Below are 24,972 nucleotides of genomic sequence, written 5' to 3'. Positions count from 1 at the left end.
ATTGCATTGGCTATATAGCTTACTAAAGCAATGTTTTTAGACTGAGTTTTAAAGGAGTACCTAAACTCAGGGGAGCTGTTAATAACTTGTGGCCGGCTAACTTGAAAATTGAATTGCGTTAGTGTTTAAACTTGCTGCCCTGACTTAATTAGCAAAATTGACATATTTATCTAGCTGATTGTCGGTGAGTTTGGTCAAAAATAAAAAATTTAAAGGGAAAAGTTTACCAATGCTAGTAAAAGGAATGATTTGTCCTTTAAACAACAGAAAACAATTTAAAAATAAACTTGGTTTAAAAAATTGAAAGTGTAAACTCAAATACCTTCAAGGTAATTTTACATTTGAATTTCAAAAGTTAAACAAGTTTAACCAATTTGTTTAACTTATGAATGTAAAACTGGTTGTTGGAAGTTTCATGCAGGATTAACAATAAACATAATCTTCATATCTCCGCTAATGTGCTTCAGACCTAACACCTTACGGGAAAAATTCTAACAATAAGTTTATATTAAATCCTGTGTTTGCTAATTGCAATTACTTCTTAACAAGAAATATAAATTTTATAACAGCTTCAACTTTTATCCTCAAACTGTTCATATTCCAGTCTCATTCAGTGAAAATGGATATGAAGTTCATGTATATTTTATAGCACTTTAGCAGATACATCAGCCATATTAGTTATGCATCTCACTTTTCACTTTTCATTCAGTTTTCATATGAATATTCTAGTGATTTTAACTCTTTAAAACACTGAGACTTGGTTCCCTCTACTTCAATTAACCTTCTAACTACACCCCTATAATTAATAGTGCAGTTTCTATGCACAAAAGCAATTTTGCAATGATATTTGATTGTTTACGCTAGCAAGAATGAAGCCTGCTTCTGTAGCCAGAAGTCCTAATCATTGAACCGATAAGTTTGTCCACAGGGCTCTTAAGGCTGGTTCACACTATATCCCCGTTTGTCAGCTCTTTCCTTTTGGCGTCCATTGTCAATTATGTGTCAAACCCGGACTGTATCCCTAGTATTAGCGCACTGGCTACTGACTAACACATTGGCTACGTGACTAACGCCATGTCACTATATTTTAATTTTTACATTACCACGCATGACACCTAATTTTCTAGCCAGGAGTCTTAACCATTGAGTGGATAAGTTTGCACAAGGGCTCTTATCAGTTTTTTTGTTGTACAGCTTGCAGTTCTCAGTCAATAATTGAAGCGCTTAACTTAGCTGGTGCTTGCTAGCACTTAGATAATCAACTTTAACCAAAATTACATGCAATATTTGCAGACTCTGTAGATAAGTGCTTATATTTAGCTGCTGCCAGTTGTGAGTCTTTCATGTGTATGGATTAAAATTTTAGCAAATAATTAGTAGTCTGACACTAGATATTTGCTAAAATTTTGACAGTTTTCACGCATCTAACAAAGTTCAGGACATAATCATATTTAAGATTTTGTTTTAATAGAATAATTGTATAGAGAGTTTGTGGTAATTACATATAATACGCAAACTTTGCTTGCTTCAAAACATGAAACAACCATTTTTGTGCAGAGAAACACCTATAGTCTTGATTGCTGGTATAAAGTTATGATTTGTGCTTAGCTAGCATGTGCAAGCGTCATCCTGCTTATGACAATTATTTTTCTCTCTTGTGAAAGCTATTTAAAATGGTAACATGCGAAAATTTTAGGTCTGCTAAAATAATTCTTTTCAACCTGAAACGCTGGTTGAAAACATAGGCGTACGTAACGTAGGAAAACTCTTACATAGGCTGGCTAAGCAAAATATGCACGCCGCCAGTATATGCATATTTAAGCCCTAAATGTTAAGTCATGTCAAATTTTAAATGATACACATATGTATTACACACTAGATAAATGCCCAAGTATTAGTAGCTATTATTACCATTAAAAATGTTTTACCAGAGAAAATTTGTTTTAATCAACGTCTACAGCATATACAAAAGTCCCCTTTCAAACTTATAAATGAAACGGTTTATTCCTGTGTGCTGTGTTTATTTCTGTGTGCTATGTTTATTTCTGTGTGCTGAGTTTATTTCTGTGTACTGAGTTTATTTCTGTGTACTGAGTTTGTTTCTGTGTACTGTGTTTATTTCTGTGTGCGGTGTTTATTTCTGTGTGCTGTGTTTGTTCCTGTGTGCTGTATTTATTTTTGTTTGTACTGCGTTTATTTCTGTGTACTGTGTTTATTTCTGCATACTGTGTTTATTTCTGTGTACTGTGTTTATTTCTGTGTACTGTGTTTATATCTGTGTACTGTGTTTATTTCTGTGTACTGTGTTTATTTCTGTGTGCTGTGTTTATTTCTGTGTGCTGTGTTTATTTCTGTGTGTTGTGTTTATTTCTGTGTGTTGTGTTTATTTCTGTGTACTGTGTTTATTTCTGTGTACTGTGTTTATATCTGTGTACTGTGTTTATTTCTGTGTACTGTGTTTATTTCTGTGTGCTGTGTTTATTTCTGTGTGCTGTGTTTATTTCTGTGTGTTGTGTTTATTTCTGTGTGTTGTGTTTATTTCTGTGTACTGTGTTTATATCTGTGTACTGTGTTTATATCTGTGTACTGTGTTTATTTCTGTGTGCTGTGTTTATTTCTGTGTACTGTGTTTATTTCTGTGTACTGTGTTTATTTCTGCGTACTGTGTTTATTTCTGCGTACTGTGTTTAATTCTGTGTACTGTGTTTATATCTGTGTACTGTGTTTATATCTGTGTACTGTGTTTATTTCTGTGTACTGTGTTTATTTCTGTGTACTGTGTTTATTTCTGTGTACTGTGTTTATTTCTGTGTACTGTGTTTATTTCTGTGTACTGTGTTTATTTCTGTGTACTGCGTTTATTTCTGTGTACTATGTTTATATCTGTGTACTGCGTTTATTTCTGTGTACTGTTTATTTCTGTTTACTGCATTTATTTCTGTGTACTGTGTTAATTTCTGTGTACTGTGTTTATTTCTGTGTACTATGTTTATATCTGTGTACTGCGTTTATTTCTGAGTACTGTTTATTTCTGTTTACTGCATTTATTTCTGTGCACTGTGTTAATTTCTGTGTACTGTGCTTATTTCTGTGTACTGTGTTTATTTCTGTGTACTGTGCTTATTTCTGTATACTTGGTTTATTTCCGTGTACTGTTTATTTCTGTGTACTGTGTTTATTTCTGTCTACTGTGTTTATTTCTGCGTACTGTTTTTATTTCTGCGTACTGTTTTTATTTCTGTGTACTGTGTTTATTTCTGTGTACTGTGTTTATTTCTGTGTACTGTTTTTAATTCTGTGCACTGTTTATTCATGTGTACTGTGTTTATTTTTGTGTACTGTGTTTATTTCTGTGTACTGCGTTTATTTTTGTATACTGTTTTTATTTCTGTGTACTGTGTTTACTTCTGTGTACTGTGCTTATTTCTGCGTACTGTTTTTATTTCTGTGTACTGTGTTTATTTCTGTGTACTGTGTTTATTTCTGTGTACTGTTTTTATTTCTGTGCACTGTGTTTATTCATGTGTACTGTGTTTATTTTTCTGTACTGTGTTTATTTCGGTGTACTGCGTTTATTTTGTATACTGCGTTTATTTTTGTATACTGTGTTTATTTCTGTGTACTGTGTTTATTTCTGTGTACTGTGTTTATTTCTGTGTACTGTGTTTATTTCTGTGTACTGTGTTTATTTCTGTGTACTGTGTTTATTTCTGTGTACTGTGCTTATTTCTGTGTACTGTGTTTATTCCTGTGTACTGTGTTTATTTCTGTGTACTGTGTTTATTTCTGTGCACTGTGTTTATTTCTGTGCACTGTGTTTATTCATGTGTACTGTGTTTATTTCTGTGTACTGCATTTATTTCTGTGTACTTTGTTTATTTCTGTATACTTTGTTTATTTCTGTGTACTGTGTTTATTTCTGTGTACTGTGTTCATTTCTGTGTACTGTGTTTATTTCTGTGTACTGTTTTCATTTCTGTGTACTGTGTTTATTTATGTGTACTGTGTTTATTTCTGTGTACTGTGTTTATTTCTGTGTACTGTGTTTATTTCTGTGTACTGTGTTTATTTCTGTGCACTGCGTTTATTTCTGTGTACTATGTTTATATCTGTGTACTGCGTTTATTTCTGTGTACTGTTTATTTCTGTTTACTGCATTTATTTCTGTGTACTGTGTTAATTTCTGTGTACTGTGTTTATTTCTGTGTACTATGTTTATATCTGTGTACTGCGTTTATTTCTGTGTACTGTTTATTTCTGTTTACTGCATTTATTTCTGTGCACTGTGCTTATTTCTGTGTACTGTGTTTATTTCTGTGTACTGTGCTTATTTCTGTATACTTGGTTTATTTCCGTGTACTGTTTATTTCTGTGTACTGTGTTTATTTCTGTCTACTGTGTTTATTTCTGCGTACTGTTTTTATTTCTGCGTACTGTTTTTATTTCTGTGTACTGTGTTTATTTCTGGGTACTGTGTTTATTTCTGTGTACTGTTTTTATTTCTGTGCACTGTTTATTCATGTGTACTGTGTTTATTTTTGTGTACTGTGTTTATTTCTGTGTACTGCGTTTATTTTTGTATACTGTTTTTATTTCTGTGTACTGTGTTTACTTCTGTGTACTGTGTTTATTTCTGCGTACTGTTTTTATTTCTGTGTACTGTGTTTATTTCTGTGTACTGTGTTTATTTCTGTGTACTGTTTTTATTTCTGTGCACTGTGTTTATTCATGTGTACTGTGTTTATTTTTCTCTACTGTGTTTATTTCTGTGTACTGCGTTTATTTTGTATACTGCGTTTATTTTTGTATACTGTGTTTATTTCTGTGTACTGTGTTTATTTCTGTGTACTGTGTTTATTTCTGTGTACTGTGTTTATTTCTGTGTACTGTGTTTATTTCTGTGTACTGTGCTTATTTCTGTGTACTGTGTTTATTTCTGTGTACTGTGTTTATTTCTGTGTACTGTGTTTATTTCTGTGCACTGTGTTTATTTCTCTGCACTGTGTTTATTCATGTGTACTGTGTTTATTTCTGTGTACTGCATTTATTTCTGTGTACTTTGTTTATTTCTGTATACTTTGTTTATTTCTGTGTACTGTGTTTATTTCTGTGTACTGTGTTTATTTCTGTGTACTGTGTTTATTTCTGTGTACTGTTTTCATTTCTGTGTACTGTGTTTATTTCTGTGTACTGCGTTTATTTCTGAGTACTGCGTTTATTTCTGTGTACTGTGTTTATTTCTGTATACTTTGTTTATTTCTGTGTACTGTGCTTATTTCTGTGTACTGTGCTTATTTCTGTGTACTGTGTTTATATATGTGTACTTTGTTTATTTCTGTGTACTATGTTTATATCTGTGTATTGTTTTTTCGGTGTACTGTGTTTATTTTTGTGTACTGTGTTTATTTCTGTGTACCGCTTTTATTTCTGTGTACTTTGTTTATTTCTGTGTACTGCGTTTATTTCTGTGTACTTTGTTTATTTCTGTGTACTGTGTTTTTTTCTGTGTACTGTGTTTATTTCTGTATACTTTGTTTATTTCTGTGTACTGTGTTTATTTCTGTGTACTGTGTTTATTTCTGTGTACTGCGTTTATTTCTGTGTACTGTGTTTATTTCTGTATACTTTGTTTATTTCTGTGTACTGTTTATTTCTGTGTACTGTGTTTATTTCTGTCTACTGTGTTTATTTCTGCGTACTGTTTTTATTTCTGCGTACTGTTTTTATTTCTGTGTACTGTGTTTATTTCTGGGTACTGTGTTTATTTCTGTGTACTGTGTTTATTTATGTGTACTGTGTTTATTTCTGTGTACTGCGTTTATTTCTGTGTACTGTGTTTATTTCTGTATACTTTGTTTATTTCTGTGTACTGTGCTTATTTCTGTGTACTGTGCTTATTTCTGTGTACTGTGTTTATATATGTGTACTTTGTTTATTTCTGTGTACTATGTTTATATCTGTGTATTGTTTTTTCGGTGTACTGTGTTTATTTTTGTGTACTGTGTTTATTTCTGTGTACCGCTTTTATTTCTGTGTACTTTGTTTATTTCTGTGTACTGTGTTTATTTCTGTGTACTTTGTTTATTTCTGTTTACTGTGTTTTTTTCTGTGTACTGTGTTTATTTCTGTATACTTTGTTTATTTCTGTGTACTGTGTTTATTTCTGTGTACTGTGTTTATTTCTGTGTACTGCGTTTATTTCTGTGTACTGTGTTTATTTCTGTATACTTTGTTTATTTCTGTGTACTGTGCTTATTTCTGTGTACTGTGCTTATTTCTGTGTACTGTGTTTATATATGTGTACTGTGTTTATTTCCGTGTACTGTTTTTGTTTCTGTGTACTGTGTTTATTTCTGTATACTTTGTTTATTTCGGTGTACTGTGCTTATTTCTGTGTACTGTGCTTATTTCTGTGTACTTTGTTTATATATGTGTACTTTGTTTATTTCTGTGTACTATGTTTATATCTGTGTACTGCATTTATTTCTGCGTACTGTTTATTTCTGTGTACTGCGTTTATTTCTGTGTACTTTGTTTATTTCTGTGTACTGTGTTTATTTTTGTGTACTGTGTTTATTTCTGTGTACTGTGTTTATTTCTGTGTACTGTGTTTATTTATGTGTACTGCGTTTATTTCTGTGTACCACGTTTATTTCTGTGTACTGTGTTTATTTCTGTATACTTTGTTTATTTCTGTGTACTGTGCTTATTTCTGTGTACTGTGCTTATTTCTGTGTACTGTGTTTATATATGTGTACTTTGTTTATTTCTGTGTACTATGTTTATATCTGTGTACTGCATTTATTTCTGCATACTGTTTATTTCTGTGTACTGTGTTTATTTCTGTGTACTGTGTTTATTTCTGTGTACTGTGTTAATTTCTGTGCAATGTGTTTATTTCTGTGTACTATGTTTATATCTGTGTACTGTGTTTATTTCTGTGTACTGTTTATTTCTGTTTACTGCATTTATTTCTGTGTACTGTGTTAATTTCTGTGTACTGTGTTTATTTCTTTGTACTGTGTTTATATCTGTGTACTGCATTTATTTCCAAGTAATACATTCTGTACAGGCTGCACTGCCTACTCTAGTTTTATATTGATTGCAATAGACTTGCTGACCATGTGAGTTTAAGTTTTCCTTCCAGCCAACAATTTTGGCATAAAACTAGCGTAATGCTAGTTGAAGTATTAAGCATAAAGACATGCAATATCAGCATCTGTAATAAGTATGCACACAGCTATGTCCAATAGTATAACCAGTTTTAGTGTAGTCTATTGATGTAAGGGCTGTTTGTAGACTTGGAGAATTCAATTTCAAAACAAGCGCATAGCAAATTTTTCATTCCTAAAACTTTGCCGCAGTCACAATACACTCGAACGGATGGAAAGACCAACTTTGAGATCCATATTTTGAAAATTTTCTGTTTTCTATCTGATCTGACAACCAAAAGATTTTAAGATTGAAATTTCAAAACAGTAGCAGCGATTTCAAAAGCAACAAAACTTCATCGCAGTTACAACGCTCATAGGAAAGTGACGTCAGAACTCCACAAAGGATTTCAGCACTCGTAATGTTTATAAGTGAAATGTAGCACTTCTACGCTTACTCAGCATTTGGCGAAAGGCAATATGACCTATTCTAACCAGCCTAATCCTAAACCATGTGAAATATATATTGCAATCTTTCAGAAGCTATATTGGAATTCATAGTACAACAATAGAGAGCAAATATAAAATAACTAGCTGTGCCACGTCGACAGACTTTGAGAAATATATATATAGAAAGTATTTGTCAATAGAGACTGCCACTTGAACACAGTAGCCCATATCACAACAGAGGCTACAAATAAGAAATGTGACCGCATATATTATTTTAGGAGAAATAATTTTTTAATGAGCCTCCTAACCACAATTAATTGTGTCAACTCTTATCTTAATACATCCTGGCAATCAAATCATCTAAAGCAACAAACTAAATCTTAAGTTGAAGAAAAAATGTCTGTACTTTGTAATGAATATTTCCAAACTGGAAGTGAGTAACTTTTTAAGCAACAAATATGATATACAAACTTTTCACCGCTTTGATAATAACTATACAATGTGGGATAAATTAACATGAAACTAGTACTTGACTCTGTCATCTTGCTGTCTATGCTTGATCACTCAAAAACAAGGAAAAATAATACTAATCAGTGATTTTTGATTTCAAGATTATTTCTTTTCACTCATCGCACATATGAATATTCAAGCACTTGTGATTCTATAAAATTGAGCATTTTCCCCAACTCATGTAAAGTGTGTAACTATAGCTCTACCATGAGTGTATTGTGTACGTGACTAAGATCTTTTCACTACACTTGATTGATATCTTATCAGGAGTGTTGCCTTAGTTTTGGCTAGGTGTCCTATTCAGCAAACTGATAAGTTTGTCCAGCAGCCCAGCCTGAGCTCATAATATAAACTCAAAGCTACGGGCGGGGCTGAGAAGTGAAGCTTATAATATTATTATAAGTTTCAGTTCTTAGTCAATATGTGAAAAGTCTGGAATTAGCTGGCGCTAGCTGTAAGCCTTTTGTGCTCATTGACGGATTCCTAGCAAATCTTCAATGTGCTAGCAATGCCTACACGCGAACCTTATGAGAATATTTTCTTTACAAAATATTATAAAACCAAATCGAGTGTTAAAGATTTTTTTAAAGAGAATATTCAGAAGCAAAGGGAAATAATATAAATCAGTACTTTATGATTCCAAGCTTATCACTTTTCACTATTTGCACATATGAATATTTAAGTCCTTGTGATTCTATAAAATTGAACAGGTTCCCCAACTGAAGCAAAGTGTGTAACTATAGCTCTACTACGAGTGTATTGTGTACGTGACTAAGATCATTTTACTACACTTGATTGATATCTTATCAGGGGTGTTGCCTTAGTTTTAGCTAGGTGTCCTATTCAGTAAACTGATAAGTTTGTCCAGCGGCCCAGCCTGAGCTCATAACATAAACTCAACGCCTCGGGCCGGGCTAAGAAGTGAAGCTGATCATATTATTATAAGTTTCAGTTCTTAGTCAATATGTGAAATGTCTGGAATTAGCTGGCGCTAGCTGTAAGCCTTTTGTGCTCATTGACGGATTCCTAGCAAATCTTCAATGTGCTAGCAATGCCTACACACGAGCCTTATGAGAATATTTTCTTTACAAAATATCACAAAGCCAGAACAAGTGTTAAGATCTTTTCAAAGAGAATATTTATGAAGAAGACTTTAATTTTAATATTCGTACCAAGATATTATTTAAATCAAATTTTGACCAGCTTCCAAACATGAAACACACACTGTCACGAGCAACATACCTGCAGTCTTCCCATGGACACACTAGAATGTTATTCTCATCATAGAAGCCAGTCAGACATTCCAGGCAATGTACATGGTTGCAGGTGAGTTGGCGAGGATTAGGTAATGCAACTCCTTGTCTCAAACAGAAACCACATTCTATAGCAGGTGGCACAATCTCTTCCATGGCAGCCATAACAAGAACTACAAATATGAGTTTAATATCTATGCCCAAAGTGAATTACATGGTCTAATAAATAGTAAACACAAATTTAGTGAATGAAATGACTCTCTCAAATGAATAGCTTGTTGCCATGACTTAGAATTTACTGGCAACTCAAGTTTTGACAAGATTATATTTATACATTTTTATATCTCAATTACCTTTCTTTATTTAATTGTATTATCAGACACACTACTTCATCAGTAATTCTGAGAAAAAGAAATATTTCCACCACCGATGTGTATCGATACAGAAAACAAGTCATGTGGTATATTGAGTCTAATTGGCTCAATCCTTGCAACAGGAAACAGCGAAGATCAAAGCAACACTCTTCACATCTACCAACAGTTAACCACAATTATAAATAATCAAACGGTGTAATGTAATCAGTTTTAACTATTACTATTAGTTCTTCTGCATGCAGATTACCCTGTATTTTATTAGCAGTCTTTAGATTAACTAGTAAGTAATAAGCCATTATGATGTAACCCTCAAGGGTTGGTTTGTTTTGATGCGCATAATAGTCTCTACAGTTTTAAAAATAGTAAGTAATAGGAAAGAAAAATGAGCATTGCCAATTGCAAACAATATTTAATATTACAAATCTATCAAAATTACATCAGCATGAACTAAAATTAAGGTAGGTTATAGCAAGTTGCTCAAATTGTTTTTATTTCCATTCTATCACAAAACTCATGAGCTGCCAGGTTTACTTTTCTGTTTGTTTGCCTCTAAAGGTGAAGTTGCAAAAATGCTTCTAGTATTCACGATTAGTTTAGTATTTTTTTACAATTTAGCTTATACTTTTTCAAATATTTTTTAATTTTCTATATCATAGCCTGCTTGACTCAATTTTACATGTAGTTTATAGTTTAAAACTAATCAAGACACATAAAATTAAGTATTCACATCAAAACTCCTGAATAATTTGATGTGAATACAAGCTTCAAGAGCTTCTTTTTGTCAATAAAAATAATAACATGATAGATATTATTGCATGTCAAATTCTGATGTTAAGAGAAAGAGGTACATAAAATAAAAAATTAGAAGTAATGTTTGCTAAAAGCTTTATCAGAAAAACTGTTTGAGTTCTGAATGTGTGGTAATTACACATTATCAGCAGTCAACTCATCACTCCCACAACTCTGAACTCAGTTATCAGTGTAACTTCATCAAGGACCAGTTTATCCTCGCTAGATGGACTACATTAGTCTTGCCATGAGACAGGCATTGTCAGTAGTGGATGTATACTTGACTAGTGTGTAGATGATTAATGCTACAGCAGGCCTATATGTAATCACTGCCAAATAGATTGTCAACAATCTGAGCACATTGAAAATATGTCAAGTATCAGCCGAAGACAGTTTTGACAAAACTGTGAGGCAGATCTTTCTATCTCGAAGTTTGACTGCAGGAGTTGACGTCTAAGAAGAGAAGCTATGCATCACAATTGCTAGTTTGAATACTATACACATTTATCTACTACAGAAAAGGGGCTAATTGCAAACTATCACCAGTCTGCTCAGTACAATCATAGCCATTACTTCATATGTGAACATTACATTAAACAGTACAGGCTTCGATAAATTAGTTTGTAGCTCATTATGCTTTCTTTAAAGTTTTTATCTTTTTTAATTACCTCTTATAAACCATCCTTCACATTGGAGTTGGCAGCTATATTATAAGCGCTACATATTTGACTTACCAGTCAAAGAATAGTAGTGCCACATTATTTACTTTTTATAAATTTAAGGAGAAATGTTTAAAGTCTGATTACTCACTTGAAGCTTCAGAATTAATGATCTCTTTCGTGTTACAACCTAAAGCATTACGATCTAACGCTAGAGCTTCATAACTGGAAACACTAATGTTGCTTTGTCAACTCATTGCATTAGATCAAAATAAACAACTGCTCCAGAATATTTGTTAGACAAACTCCCAACTAATTTTTATGCACTGCCAATAGTCTTTCCTTGCATTAACACTTAGGCAGCAGTTTCTTAAAGTATTGAGTACTTCTATCTTTATAATTTGTACAATGGTTTATGATATAAGTTAAAAATAACTTTACTCACCACCACAGTTTAGTTGCGTTAGCTTCTTCCTAGTAGCGGCGGAACATACGTATGAAATGAAACTGCTCTGATAATGATTTATTGAATTAGCCTTAGAGACTAACACACTTCGAACTCTGTCAGAATACATGTGCCAGATAAATGAGCCTAGGCTAGCTACGGATCATTGCACAAAGACAACTAAAGCTATGATAGAAAACTTTTAAGCTAGCTTGTAATGAATTCAGTTCTGTACTCTATAGTGTAGTACTTGACAGCGCTTGATTTTGTAACTACATCCAAGCAACCGGTGTGTTCACAACAAATGCTATAACCCTTTCTACCGGTGTTATGAATGGATGGACTGTCCTGCTATGAATAATTGATTTTTTCCTGCAATTTCAATATCAACCCAGATATGCATTAAAACTGTGATTGCTTGGTCTAGGATTGTTAGATTTTGCTCTAGTTTTTTACATTAGAAAGCTGTCATATTTTCCGACAAGATTATAATGCATGTTAAGTTATCAATATTTTCTGAACCCTGCACAAAATCATGGATATGACATGAGACTTTGTACGAAGCTTCATGTATGCAAAGTTTGGCAAGAATGGTATGATTGTTCAAAATGTTACATCACAATGAAATTTTATCAGATACTGCGTAATTTTGTTTTAAGTAAGCTCATAAAAAGTCACTGCAAAATATCTTTACATTACGAGATATAGCAAGATTAGCACAACAACTTCAATTAAACAGTTAGCAGAGTTATCCCATCTTACCTGACATTATTGACAGCGGTGTTAAAAGATTAAAATTAGTAATTTTACTTATTGACCTATTCTCAGATTTACAAGTAAACACAATTAGGCAAACCCATTAATCGCAAATCACGCCCAGTATGCTTCGGTACTATGTGTGTGCTATGTCTATGTCCAAGTCTTGATCACCATCATGATCCTTTTGATGCTGTTGGTCCATGGTCAGCAAGTCCTAACGTATCTACACCCTCTCCTAAATGCAATGATAAATGTAAAGGATCATTTTATTTCTGGTTTCCCGCTTGCAGCTGATTCTACTAATAATATGACAACTACTACTCCTAGTTCCATGGGCGGGTTTGTTATTCCTATCTCATAAAAACAAATACGGGAGTAAATTGACAGACGAAAATACATATACAGAGAATAAATCATCAATCTAACTGTAACTGGCTATAAATCTTGCAATCTCTTTTACTCAAATGACAGTTTTGGTTTTATTTTGAAAACGATATAAAAATATTGTGGTCAGCTAAATTATTTCATATCCACTAGTCACTAGGACTTGTAATAACCTTGTTCTTTTGAATGATCATACAAAATGTCTCGATCTTTATATCTGCCATCAACTGAAAAAGTTTCACCACTATAGCTAATAGCAATGCTAGAGGCAAATAAATATCAACTTTTCATATTTACTAATAGCCAAAAAATGACTGAAAACGGCTCGCAGCCTGGTGCTTTTTAAAATGTGAATAAAAAGAGTGTAGAGCCATACAGACACATACTGTAGAACCTAAGGTTATATTCCTAAAGAGACCTAACATAGGGGTAAAATAATTAGTTTTGTTATGTCATTACCAGACAGTCATTGGACTATGTCTAAGCCGCACCAACTTGGTATCCCGGTTATTCCAGGATGAGAGAGAGGAAAGCATAACTGTGTACCAAAACATCCGGGATCAGACTAGAAAGAATTAATATATACAGCATAACTGTAATAAATAGTAAATGCCTTACTTCTGACAGCTGGTATTACCCTTTAGTATGTAAAATTAAACCTATTTCACCCAGTAGAACACAATACACATTATATAGTTACATATTATTACAAATACAGGCTGTTTCGTTTGCTCAAAGGATATCACTCTGTTTAAATATCCATGTACATACTTGTCTAGCCAATGTTGTAGATAATGTCACTCGAATGTTGGTTTGTTTACATATTTTTGTTTGTTTCGTGACCAGCATATTTTATTATATTATTGTTAGCAGATTTTCAAGATAACATGAAATAAGATTTGTATCCCAAATTTATTATCTACAAGTGCTAGTTCACGGTAGAGTGGCGGGTACTTTATCAAGCGTCTAAGGCTAACACTTTTGAAAGCTCTGTGGTTAGGTTGTTAATATGCACCGTAGTGAGTCTTAAACTGCCACTGAGCAGATTTCATATTTGTTAATATTAAGGTGTTTATTTATTATTCTTGTGTACTGTAGGAAATGAGATATCACAGTTGCTTAAACTTAGTTGCTGTTATTAATTAATTTAACCCTTGGAACTCTAACAATCAGTTTTATGGCATTGCGTAGGACAATGAAAGTTAAATGATATTGGTCTTGATCTGCTGCAGCCAAATCTGACCGATTAAAGATACACAGTGTGCTGAAAATGCGCATTTTTCTTTCATATCATATATAAACATGTAATTATTTGCGTACTGTTTAAAACAAAGCATCAAATACAATTTTAAAATACTTTATTTATATACACATTTATTGACTAAAAATCACTGTATGAATATGCTGTAATAAATAGGTCTGATATCAGTCAAAAAAATGATATGAGCGAGCTTTGACTTTACAGTACTATCAAAACCTAGATTTTTGCTACTTGTAGCGACTCTTAAAGTTCATCAATAGGAGTATTTGTGAGTCATTTTATATGATTGGTTTTCACAAAGTTTATTGTTGAAAACAATAAATTTACAAAAATTTTACAAAAAGTTTACAGAAATCTTTTTGACAGCAAACTATTAAAAAATTATTTCAACTATATATTTGACAGCCAATTTGAAAGATTCCCAAAAACACTGTGGAGATCCGCATCTGGGTCTAGCTCCACCATATTGCCATAGCTGGCGTAGGGTGTATCAGAATTCCTTTTGACCGGAATTCCAGCATTCACATGGCTTTGTTTACCAAAGCTTTTTTTTATGTAACAGTGTGAACCAATCAAATTAACTCTTGTGCATGATATTATACCGAAAATTTGCCTTCCATTTGTAACCATTCTCAAATATCTTTATCAAATTCCTTCGTTATAATAACAAACTTTATTGGCACGGTATCGCAAAAAAATGAAATGATTTGTTTGTTGGTAGGTCTTAAATGATTGTGATGCAAATGAAGAGTTTTATGATACTAATTATAATTTTCTAGCACATTGTGAGTCATGGAATGATGATGAACAATTGCTCAATAGATATGATACTACTGTAAACATTTTTTTACGAGTTTTTACAATAGTATGAACTTTTTTAGTTTTAGCCCGAAAGATTATTAACGACAGAATGAACAATAAAATATTATGAGTTTGTATTTAGTCAGGTTTGTCGGTTTTCTGGCTTAGGTACGTTTTGCTAGTTTAATTTTGGTGTCTACCTAATAACACACATATAGTTCTATATATCTGTTGTTACATAGAATGACAAGTAATCATTCATTGATACAATGTATGCTGAAGTGCACTACAAAAAGTTATTGCACATATATCTATTGTCAGACTGTTTTATAGTCATTGCTTGAAATATGACTTACAACAAAATTCACATTACAGGTATTTGATATCAAAAGATTCACCATGTCTTACTCTGTTGTGTTGTAGGTGCCAAATACGTGGAAATGTGATTACAAGCTCTTAAAAGCTCAAAAACAAAAAACCGCCATAGATTGGAATCTCTTTATTTATCTGACGTATTCATTACAGTTTGGTTATTGTCTTGTCACACGATGTTCTCACGTGAATTGAAAGGCCAATAAAAAAGCTTAATATAAAACTTACGGTAGCACTAGTTTATGACAAACACTTCGGGTTTTACCGAAGACCCCGTATCAAATATAGATGCTCGCTACTTTACAGTTTTATTTCGGCTTGGACTAATCGTCCAGTCGTAATCTGATCATGTGACCCAATACTTTGAAAATAATTTTTGCAGCACTTTTTGATTATCACAGGTAACCAACAGGCTCGTCATGATTATCAGACAATGATATGTACTCTTTCGAGCTAAGGTTAAAATGTTTAACAATTTTTTACGGTAAGTTGAAAGATATCAGTGCTAAAAGTAACAGCGTTACAATGATAAAATAGATGCGTAAAAACAATAGACATGGTTTTATTGAGTGTATGAAGTATATTTGTGAAAATATTTTGACGAATGAGATTGCATGAAAGTGTAAACAGGAACCCTTCTGTAACAACTACGTTCCATTTGAGCCGTTTTGGAAAGCGATTCCAAACTATGGTGGTCTCTCGTTGCTGCGATTAACTGTTCATTTTTTTAGCTTTTAAGAGCTTGTAATCACATTTCCATATATTTTTCACCAACAACACAACATAGTATGACATGGTGAATCTTATGATACCATATAACTGTAAGGTGAATTTTGTTGCGAGTCAACCTTTTTAATATACTTCACGCATTCAATAAAACTATGTCTGTTGTTCTCACGTTTTTCTTTTGTTTCGTCTTCGAGCTTTTAAGAGCTTGTAATCACATTTCTACATATTTGGCACCTACAACACAACAGAATAAGACATGGTGAATATTTTGATGCCAAATAACTTTAATGTGAATTTTGTTGCAAGTCAACCTTTAGGTAATTGCAAGTTCCTATTGTTCGCTTTCAATATAATCTTAACATTTAATTCTGCAAGTTATTTTCTTCCATCTGCCAATCTAATTCCATCTGACAAGTTACTGAACAGCAATAATCTTTTTGAAACTGTTTCAATTATTTCACCTCATCACTACAGGGGCAGCCTGTTCTATGACCCTCACATAAGTGTTAGTCTGTTCTATGACCCTCACATAAGTGCTAGTCTGTTCTATGACCCTCACATAAGTGCTAGTCTGTTCTATGACTCTCACATAAGTGCTAGTCTGTTCTATGACCCTCACATAAGTGCTAGTCTGTTCTATGGCTCTCACGTAAGTGCTAGTCTGTTCTATGGCTCTCACATAAGTGCTAGTCTGTGGTATGACCCTCACATAAGTGCTAGTCTGTTCTATGACCCTCACATAAGTGCTAGTCTGTACTATGACTCTCACATAAGTGATAGTCTGTTCTATGACTCTCACATAAGTGCTAGTCTGTTCTATGACCCTCACATAAGTGCTAGTCTGTACTATGACTCTCTCATAAGTGCTACTCTGTTCTATGACTCTCACATAAGTGATAGTCTGTTCTATGACTCTCACATAAGTGCTAGTCTGTGCTATGACCCTCACATAAGTGCTAGTCTGTGCTATGGCTCTGACATAAGCGCTAGTCTGTGATATGACTCTCAGATAAGAGCCAGTCTATGTTATGACTCACACATAAGTGCTAATCTGTGCTATGACTCAATATGGTGATTTTCTAACTGTCGATGCTCTGAGATGTTTGACATTTACTCAACATTATGTATGGTTTACTTAAACATCATAAGAGTGTAGTTTTCTACTTCACTTTAACGCTGCAGAGCTAGCACATGCTCATACTTGTCTCTAGCACTCAAACTCTAATTCTCATAATATTCTGCTGATCACTAAAATGACATCCTTTGCTTCGACTCATCCCTATAGCACTAGCCTTTGCTTTGACATATTGTGACCATCATGGTATTGCTAGCTACTGCTTTGGCCGATGCCAGTGATTTCATATGCTAACCCATACTATAGCCTTATTATAATTCTAGCTAACTAGTGTAATGCTAACCTGTTCTCTTGGTAATCAGTATATGATTAGCTTGTATGCTGCCCATTATTGTAATACTATTATTAAGGTCAGTTTTTATTGTGACTTGTCTAAGTGCTTATTTTAAAACGTTGATCATAGATCAAAACAGCAATACATTTACTGAAAGTTTTTCCACAATAAATTTACTAAGAAAGGTTTTAATTTTGTAGTAAAATACCAACCTGTTACTTTTTCTTTCACTCACATAACACAGCATGACATTGTAGTTTTCAAAGTTTTTATATCCAGATTGGGATAAATAAAAGAGAATGCTGCAAACAGCAACCTAATTGTTTTTAATACGGAAATTTGTCTAAACTAAATTCGAGATATTTCAGACTACCACATTTTATATTATGTCATGCCTGTAAGTTTTGTTACAATGGAAAAATTGAGGGTTTTTTTGCAGCATTTTCACAAATCTACAAAACATATTCAATGTCTGTTTTGTTTTTGTTAATGTGTGAATTGTTGATTCTTGTGGAGAATTTGGGGTCGATTCTAAATAATAACATTGCTATATTGCGATTAACCATTTTTTTGTAAAAATTGAAAGAGAATTGATTTTGCTTAGTTGGGAGATCATGTTCAGAAACCTTATTATATTGTGTGCTCAACTCTAACAGCTCACTACCAGCAACGATTCTGTTACTTGAGGGCTCATGCAGAAAACTGCTATTACCCCAGGAGCGAAACAGCAGCTACAAAACAACATGTAATATATCTATTGATATTTAACTAACTAACCTAACAGTAATGATTAGCAATTATTTACTATTTTAAAGTTGACCAAAGAATAAACAGTTTGGCATGTAAAATGCAAGCTTGCTTTACCTATGAATTCTATTAAATATTACTTGTAATCTATCAAAATTCTTATAGATTTATTAGTAGGTAATAAACCATATTAAGACAATTTTCAGCAATGAATTATGTAGCAGACCTAAAACTGCAAAATTCTGTCTTAGTAGTAGCCCAATTATCTCAACCAGTTCACTCAAACAGATAACAAAAAATCAAGTTTCAAAGACATTTTAAATGAACCAAAAATGTCTTACTTTGAAAACTTACTAAACAATAAACAACACAAAAAGGTTAACTTGCTATAACAATTAATAGAATATAATGTGTATTAATGTAATACACTCAAACCAATTATCGGCTATGAATATGTTCAATCGGAGATCTTTATTGCTCGTTGTTACTAACTACACATACAGGGTTAGTATATGAACCTTTAGATGCTTCAATAAAATCTATGATAATGATATGATTAGAGATGCTGTTTAAGATAGACATAAGAAATATCTTCACCCACCTGTCAAATTGTATTAGCAGTAGTTTCCTCCTAGTAATCAAGGAACATACGTATGAAATGAAACTGCTCACACAATGCATTCCAATTGATAATAGGCCTAGCCTATAATTTATCAATGATAATAGCAATGTATAAAAGTCAATAGAAATATCTTTTGTCCCCTACTTGCATTACATTCAGTCATAGTCTAATCAAGGGCTGATTGTACAATGGGCTACGATTAGTTATATTACCGCCTCTAAGCTTATTTAATTTTTTGCTCCCATATTTTTAGTCTGCAGCTTTGCTTGCATAGGCCTGTGCAAAATTAGTGTTAGTCGTTGATAGCCTATTGATCTTCTACCCTTGGGTAGTTTTCAATTTTTGCACCCTTTGCTATCACTCCGCAGTTTGGCTTGTGCATGCCTGCGCGTGTGCATTATTTGTGGGCGCCATTGATAGACCACTTCTTTACTACGCTTGAGTGGTTTTCTGTCTATTTTTGTAATGCACTGCAGTTGTTAATTTTATAAATAAGAAGGTTTTTAAAGAATTAGCATGGTGGCTGCTAATAATTAAATATAGGGATTAAGCATCGATATTAAAGAAAGTGCAAATGAATGGTATGAAAACAGAATCACAGTGGATAGCATTTAATGAACTGAAGGAGTTGTCATGTCATCATGGACATTTAATTAGCTTGGTAAAACACTCCCAACATCATGTAACAATAACACGGCTACATTAATGCTATTACTTAAAGAGCCAGTTGGTGTATCTTACATTTGATCCATAGCGCAGCGCTAGGGTAGTATTTGTATATTGCCTGCGTTGAAATGTCAGCCATTTCTCTCACAATCTATTATGGCGCTACATAGTTTTCAAGCCTGTGGCTTCCAGTTTATACAGATGCACGCTGTCAAATTATAATCACATCTTATGCGATTATAAAAACTGGACAGTAAATAACTTGTGAGTAAAGCATATAATAGCTCATATAGCGTAAACTCGTATCATTTACTTGGTATGTTATGATTTTGAAAAAAGTTTAAGAGTGTTTAGTAGTAACAGTAAAAAGAAAACAAACTGGTATTAAAATGTTTTGAATGATCAAGCTGAACATTTTCAGGTTGTTTATTCAAACAAATATCTGTTTGATGACCAGTTATCAGTAAACAAATATCAGTCTGATGACCAGTTATCAGTGAACAAATATCAGTTTGATGACCAGTTATCAGTGAACAAATATCAGTCTGATGACCAGTTATCAGTGAACAAATATCAGTCTAATGACCAGTTATCAGTGAACAAATATCGGTCTGATGACCAGTTATCAGTGAACAAATATCAGTCTGATGACCAGTTATCAGTGAACAAATATCAGTCTGTTGACTAGTTATCAGTGAACAAATATCAGTTTGATGACCAGTTATCAGTGAACAAATATAAGTCTGATGACCAGTTATCAGTGAACAAATATCAGTCTGATGACCAGTTATCAGTAAACAAATATCAATCTGATGACCAATTATCAGTGAACAAATATCAGTCTGATGACCAGTTATCAGTAAACAAATATCAGTCTGATGACCAGTTATCAGTGAACAAATATCAGTCTGATGACCAGTTATCAGTGAACAAATATCAGTCTGATGACCAGTTATCAGTGAACAAATATCAGTCTGATGACCAGTTATCAGTAAACAAATATCAGTCTGATGACCAGTTATCAGTAAACAAATATCAGTCTGATGACCAGTTATCAGTGAACAAATATCAGTCTGATGACCAGTTATCAGTGAACAAATATCAGTCTGATGACCAGTTATCAGTAAACAAATATCAGTCTGATGACCAGTTATCAGTGAACAAATATCAGTCTGATGACCAGTTATCAGTGAACAAATATCAGTCTGATGACCAGTTATCAGTGAACAAATATCAGTCTGATGACCAGTTATCAGTGAACAAATATCAGTCTGATGACCAGTTATCAGTGAACAAATATCAGTCTGATGACCAGTTATCAGTGAACAAATATCAGTCTGATGACCAGTTATCAGTGAACAAATATCAGTCTGATGACCAGTTATCAGTGAACAAATATCAGTCTGATGACCAGTTATCAGTAAACAAATATCAGTCTGATGACCAGTTATCAGTGAACAAATATCAGTCTGATGACCAGTTATCAGTAAACAAATATCAGTCTGATGACCAATTATCAGTGAACAAATATCAGTCTGATGACCAGTTATCAGTGAACAAATATCAGTCTGATGACCAGTTATCAGTGAACAAATATCAGTTTGATGACCAGTTATCAGTGAACAAATATCAGTCTGATGACCAGTTATCAGTGAACAAATATCAGTCTAATGACCAGTTATCAGTGAACAAATATCAGTCTGATGACCAGTTATCAGTGAACAAATATCAGTCTGATGACCAGTTATCAGTGAACAAATATCAGTTTGATGACCAGTTATCAGTGAACAAATATCAGTCTGATGACCAGTTATCAGTGAACAAATATCAGTCTGATGACCAGTTATCAGTGAACAAATATCAGTCTGATGACCAGTTATCAGTAAACAAATATCAGTCTGATGACCAGTTATCAGTGAACAAATATCAGTCTGATGACCAGTTATCAGTAAACAAATATCAGTCTGATGACCAATTATCAGTGAACAAATATCAGTCTGATGACCAGTTATCAGTAAACAAATATCAGTCTGATGACCAGTTATCAGTGAACAAATATCAGTCTGATGACCAGTTATCAGTGAACAAATATCAGTCTGATGACCAGTTATCAGTGAACAAATATCAGTCTGATGACCAGTTATCAGTAAACAAATATCAGTCTGATGACCAGTTATCAGTAAACAAATATCAGTCTGATGACCAGTTATCAGTGAACAAATATCAGTCTGATGACCAGTTATCAGTGAACAAATATCAGTCTGATGACCAGTTATCAGTAAACAAATATCAGTCTGATGACCAGTTATCAGTGAACAAATATCAGTCTGATGACCAGTTATCAGTGAACAAATATCAGTCTGATGACCAGTTATCAGTGAACAAATATCAGTCTGATGACCAGTTATCAGTGAACAAATATCAGTCTGATGACCAGTTATCAGTGAACAAATATCAGTCTGATGACCAGTTATCAGTGAACAAATATCAGTCTGATGACCAGTTATCAGTGAACAAATATCAGTCTGATGACCAGTTATCAGTGAACAAATATCAGTCTGATGACCAGTTATCAGTAAACAAATATCAGTCTGATGACCAGTTATCAGTGAACAAATATCAGTCTGATGACCAGTTATCAGTAAACAAATATCAGTCTGATGACCAATTATCAGTGAACAAATATCAGTCTGATGACCAGTTATCAGTGAACAAATATCAGTCTGATGACCAGTTATCAGTGAACAAATATCAGTCTGATGACCAGTTATCAGTGAACAACCTAATAAAATAAGATATGTGTGAGCTTCATTCTAGCAGGTGTTGGCATCGGAAAATAAAACTTTGTCTGACATTCACTACAAACGATTATAGACATCCAGCTTTACACTAGTAAAGTTCTGCTAACATCAATGTAATCTGCGTAAACAATTAACCGGCCATGAAAGCGGCAACTCACAGATGCATGTAGTTATGGCTGGTTGTTACTAATTACTTGTATTTGGTTAGAATAACAATCTTTAAGCGCTTTATTAAAATTATTGATAAAGATTTGATTATGATTTTGGTTTAAGATAGAAGTAAAGACTATGCCACAAAAACTGCACACTGAAATAAAAGGTGTGCAAAAGTTAAAAATTCCTCTTCGCCGACCCATCAAAGTACAGTAGCAGTAGTTTCCTCCTAGTAACCACGGAACACACGTATGAAATGAAACTGCTCACACAATGCATTCCACATGATAATAAGTCTAGCCTAAGAGACCATATATGAATAGCACAATCAATGATATTAGCTGAGTATAAAAGTCAATAGAAATATCCTTTGTACCCGACTCGCATTACACTCAGACATTCTAGTAAAGAGGTGCATGTACACTGGGCTACGATTAGTTATATTACTGACTCTAAGCTTAGACAATTTCTAACTTTTGCACCCATTTTTTTCAGTGTGCAGTTTTGCTGGCATAGTCCTTTGCAATATTTGTGGACGTCGTTGAATGATCATTGCTCTCCTATCATTCTTGAGAGGCTTTTGTCTAGTTTTTGTAATGTGCTGAAGATGCTATTTTTATAAATAATATTGTCAATTAAAAATGATTGTAGTTTCCGCAATAATAATTATATATAAGAACTTAGGCAATAGCCTATTGGCAAGTGCAAGCAAATAGTATGAAAAGTTGACATTGCAACTGGTAAGCGTAAATAACATCACCATTGATACCGCCTATCAAACAGGAAGTGTTGTTGTGTCATACGTATTTGAACAGTTAGATACGAGGTTCTTGAGAGTTCATAATAATATTGGTGGTCATATCATTTTCTCCTTATTTCGATAGCTCGGATACAACACTATCAAGACCTTGTAACGATAACTGCATATATACTTAATTATGGAGTAAGTTTGTGTAGCGGTCATTTGAACATTAGCCCTAGTGTTACATTTGTTTACTGTTTGTGAATAATTGCCAGCAATTTATCTCAAGTCCAATTATGGCACTATAGAGTCTACAGATATGATGTTTATATAGATGCTTAGCTAATGAACAAACTGAAGCATATCATCTGGCAATTCATGTTAAAATGAGATCTGAGCTTACTCTTTCGATTCAAGCAAAGCATTTTTATGCTCACAAAACAGATCATATTATGTGTATTTGTTTTGTTGCTGGCTTTGGAATTTGCCTGAAAATGTATCATGAAATTGTATTGCCACCAAGTGGTACAAACTATACTGGTACTTTATTTGATGACGAAAGCAGACAGTCAATATTTTGTAAGGTAAAAAACTATTTAATAATTGACTCATACAATATGATTCTGGAGACAATGTAACAGTATATCTTTGTAACAGTCACAGAGAAAATATATTTTAAATATAAGATAACTTTTGAATGATCTAACTTCTAATAAAGGCACAGCAATGCCATTTTATTTAGCTGTCAAATCTTTAGCAGTTGTGACAGGAGTAATAAAATTGTATGCAATCGTTAGCTAGATTGTGTGGAAATACTACAGTGTTAATGGATTAAAAAAATACATAAAAAATAAATGTGTTGGTGGATTATTAACAAATTTATTTTTAACAATGAATAAGTCGCTGAGATCTAAAGGTGTTTTGAAAAATAGGGCTGCCTTGAGAAAATATGAAGGATTTACATTCACGTCTCTCAAACACTATCAGAAAGGACCCATACAATGCACAGGCAAAGTTGAATATCATAGAAGTTGTTTTTCATATGCTAAAGATGATCATAATCCACATTCACTCCTTTTGGGAGAATGCCACCTACAGGGTAGTTACTAGTTAGCGATAACGTCTTCGTACGATAAGCTTGTGCTACTATATTCATAGAGGAAAAAGTGTCACAATAAACAGTGACTAAAGCAATGTGTAAAATATTTATGTTGACTAGCAACACAAAGTGCTTGTTTGACTTTCATCACTGTTTGATTCAGTCATTGTTCATGTCTTCCACAACTTACTGTTACTTAAAACCTCCTGATGTTTAAGCTTTGCTATCTTGACAAACAAACATGCTTGCGACGCCCTTGCGCGCACACGCATATGTAAGTTAACATATACGTGTGTTAAGTTTACATATGTGTGTGTGTGCGTATGTGCATCATGCACATACGCACACACATATGTGCGTGACGCACATACGCATATGTGTGTCACGCACAAACATAAGTTTACACATGTGTGTGTGCGTGACAGCGCTTGCGCGTGCACACACATGTGTAAACCAACCAAAAACACAGCTGCGCAAACCTTCAAAGGATTTTCCACAACTCTTTTATGGATGACAGTGTACTTTCCTGATTCTGCACTACGACATATTGCATGCTGAACTTATCATGATAGGCTGCTAGTAGTACCTGCAGGGTAAATTCTTCACTCCCAATTTTATTCATAACTCATGTATCTAATATTATGTACCTGAGCTTACTCTTTCGATTCAAGCAAAGCATTAGGGCTAATATCTTTGGTGGAAAAATTTATCGTTATTAGGAGCTAACAATTGCATCAGTATGGTTAGTCCGAAAAAACTATAAATTGGAGTTGCTCACTCTTTTTGTTTGTTTTTC

At 33.5% G+C, this 24,972-nt stretch overlaps 3 protein-coding genes across 3 annotated transcripts in view; 2 read left to right on the top strand and 1 right to left on the bottom strand.

Moving 5' to 3' along the window:
* Positions 1 to 11,654, bottom strand: part of LOC137396228 (uncharacterized) — a 31,975-nt gene extending 20,321 nt beyond the window's left edge. Inside the window, exons 1-2 of the mRNA XM_068082413.1 lie at positions 11,632 to 11,654; positions 9,354 to 9,537 (exon numbers count right to left, since the gene is read on the bottom strand). Coding sequence (XP_067938514.1) covers positions 9,354 to 9,529 — 176 coding nt within the window. The 5' untranslated portion in view covers positions 9,530 to 9,537; positions 11,632 to 11,654. The remainder of the gene's footprint in view (positions 1 to 9,353; positions 9,538 to 11,631) is intronic.
* Positions 11,655 to 12,525: 871 nt separating this feature from the next.
* LOC137397107 (trophinin-like) lies at positions 12,526 to 16,934 on the top strand. Its single transcript, XM_068083393.1, has 2 exons — positions 12,526 to 12,593; positions 16,412 to 16,934. The coding sequence occupies exons 1-2, from the start codon at positions 12,526 to 12,528 to the stop codon at positions 16,932 to 16,934; spliced, it is 591 nt and encodes a 196-aa protein (XP_067939494.1).
* Positions 16,935 to 17,737: 803 nt separating this feature from the next.
* LOC137397106 (putative leucine-rich repeat-containing protein DDB_G0290503) lies at positions 17,738 to 22,175 on the top strand. Its single transcript, XM_068083392.1, has 3 exons — positions 17,738 to 17,743; positions 19,803 to 19,976; positions 20,070 to 22,175. Exons 1-3 carry the CDS (start codon positions 17,738 to 17,740, stop codon positions 22,173 to 22,175), a joined length of 2,286 nt encoding a protein of 761 aa, XP_067939493.1.
* Positions 22,176 to 24,972: the final 2,797 nt, after the last annotated feature.

Source organism: Watersipora subatra, chromosome 5 (assembly GCF_963576615.1).
Source record: "Watersipora subatra chromosome 5, tzWatSuba1.1, whole genome shotgun sequence".
Lineage (NCBI taxonomy): Eukaryota > Metazoa > Bryozoa > Gymnolaemata > Cheilostomatida > Watersiporidae > Watersipora > Watersipora subatra.
This window is presented reverse-complemented; position numbering and strand designations above follow the sequence as displayed.

Bases quoted from the DNA above. Each gene is read 5' to 3' on its own strand.
- LOC137397107 (XM_068083393.1), top strand. From the start codon at position 12,526: ATGTGTGTGCTATGTCTATGTCCAAGTCTTGATCACCATCATGATCCT. The intron at 12,594-16,411 runs GTCAGCAAGTCC...TCATCACTACAG, and splicing joins TTTGATGCTGTTGGTCCATG to GGGCAGCCTGTTCTATGACC.
- LOC137397106 (XM_068083392.1), top strand. The intron at 19,977-20,069 runs GTGAACAAATAT...TCTGTTGACTAG, and splicing joins AGTCTAATGACCAGTTATCA to TTATCAGTGAACAAATATCA.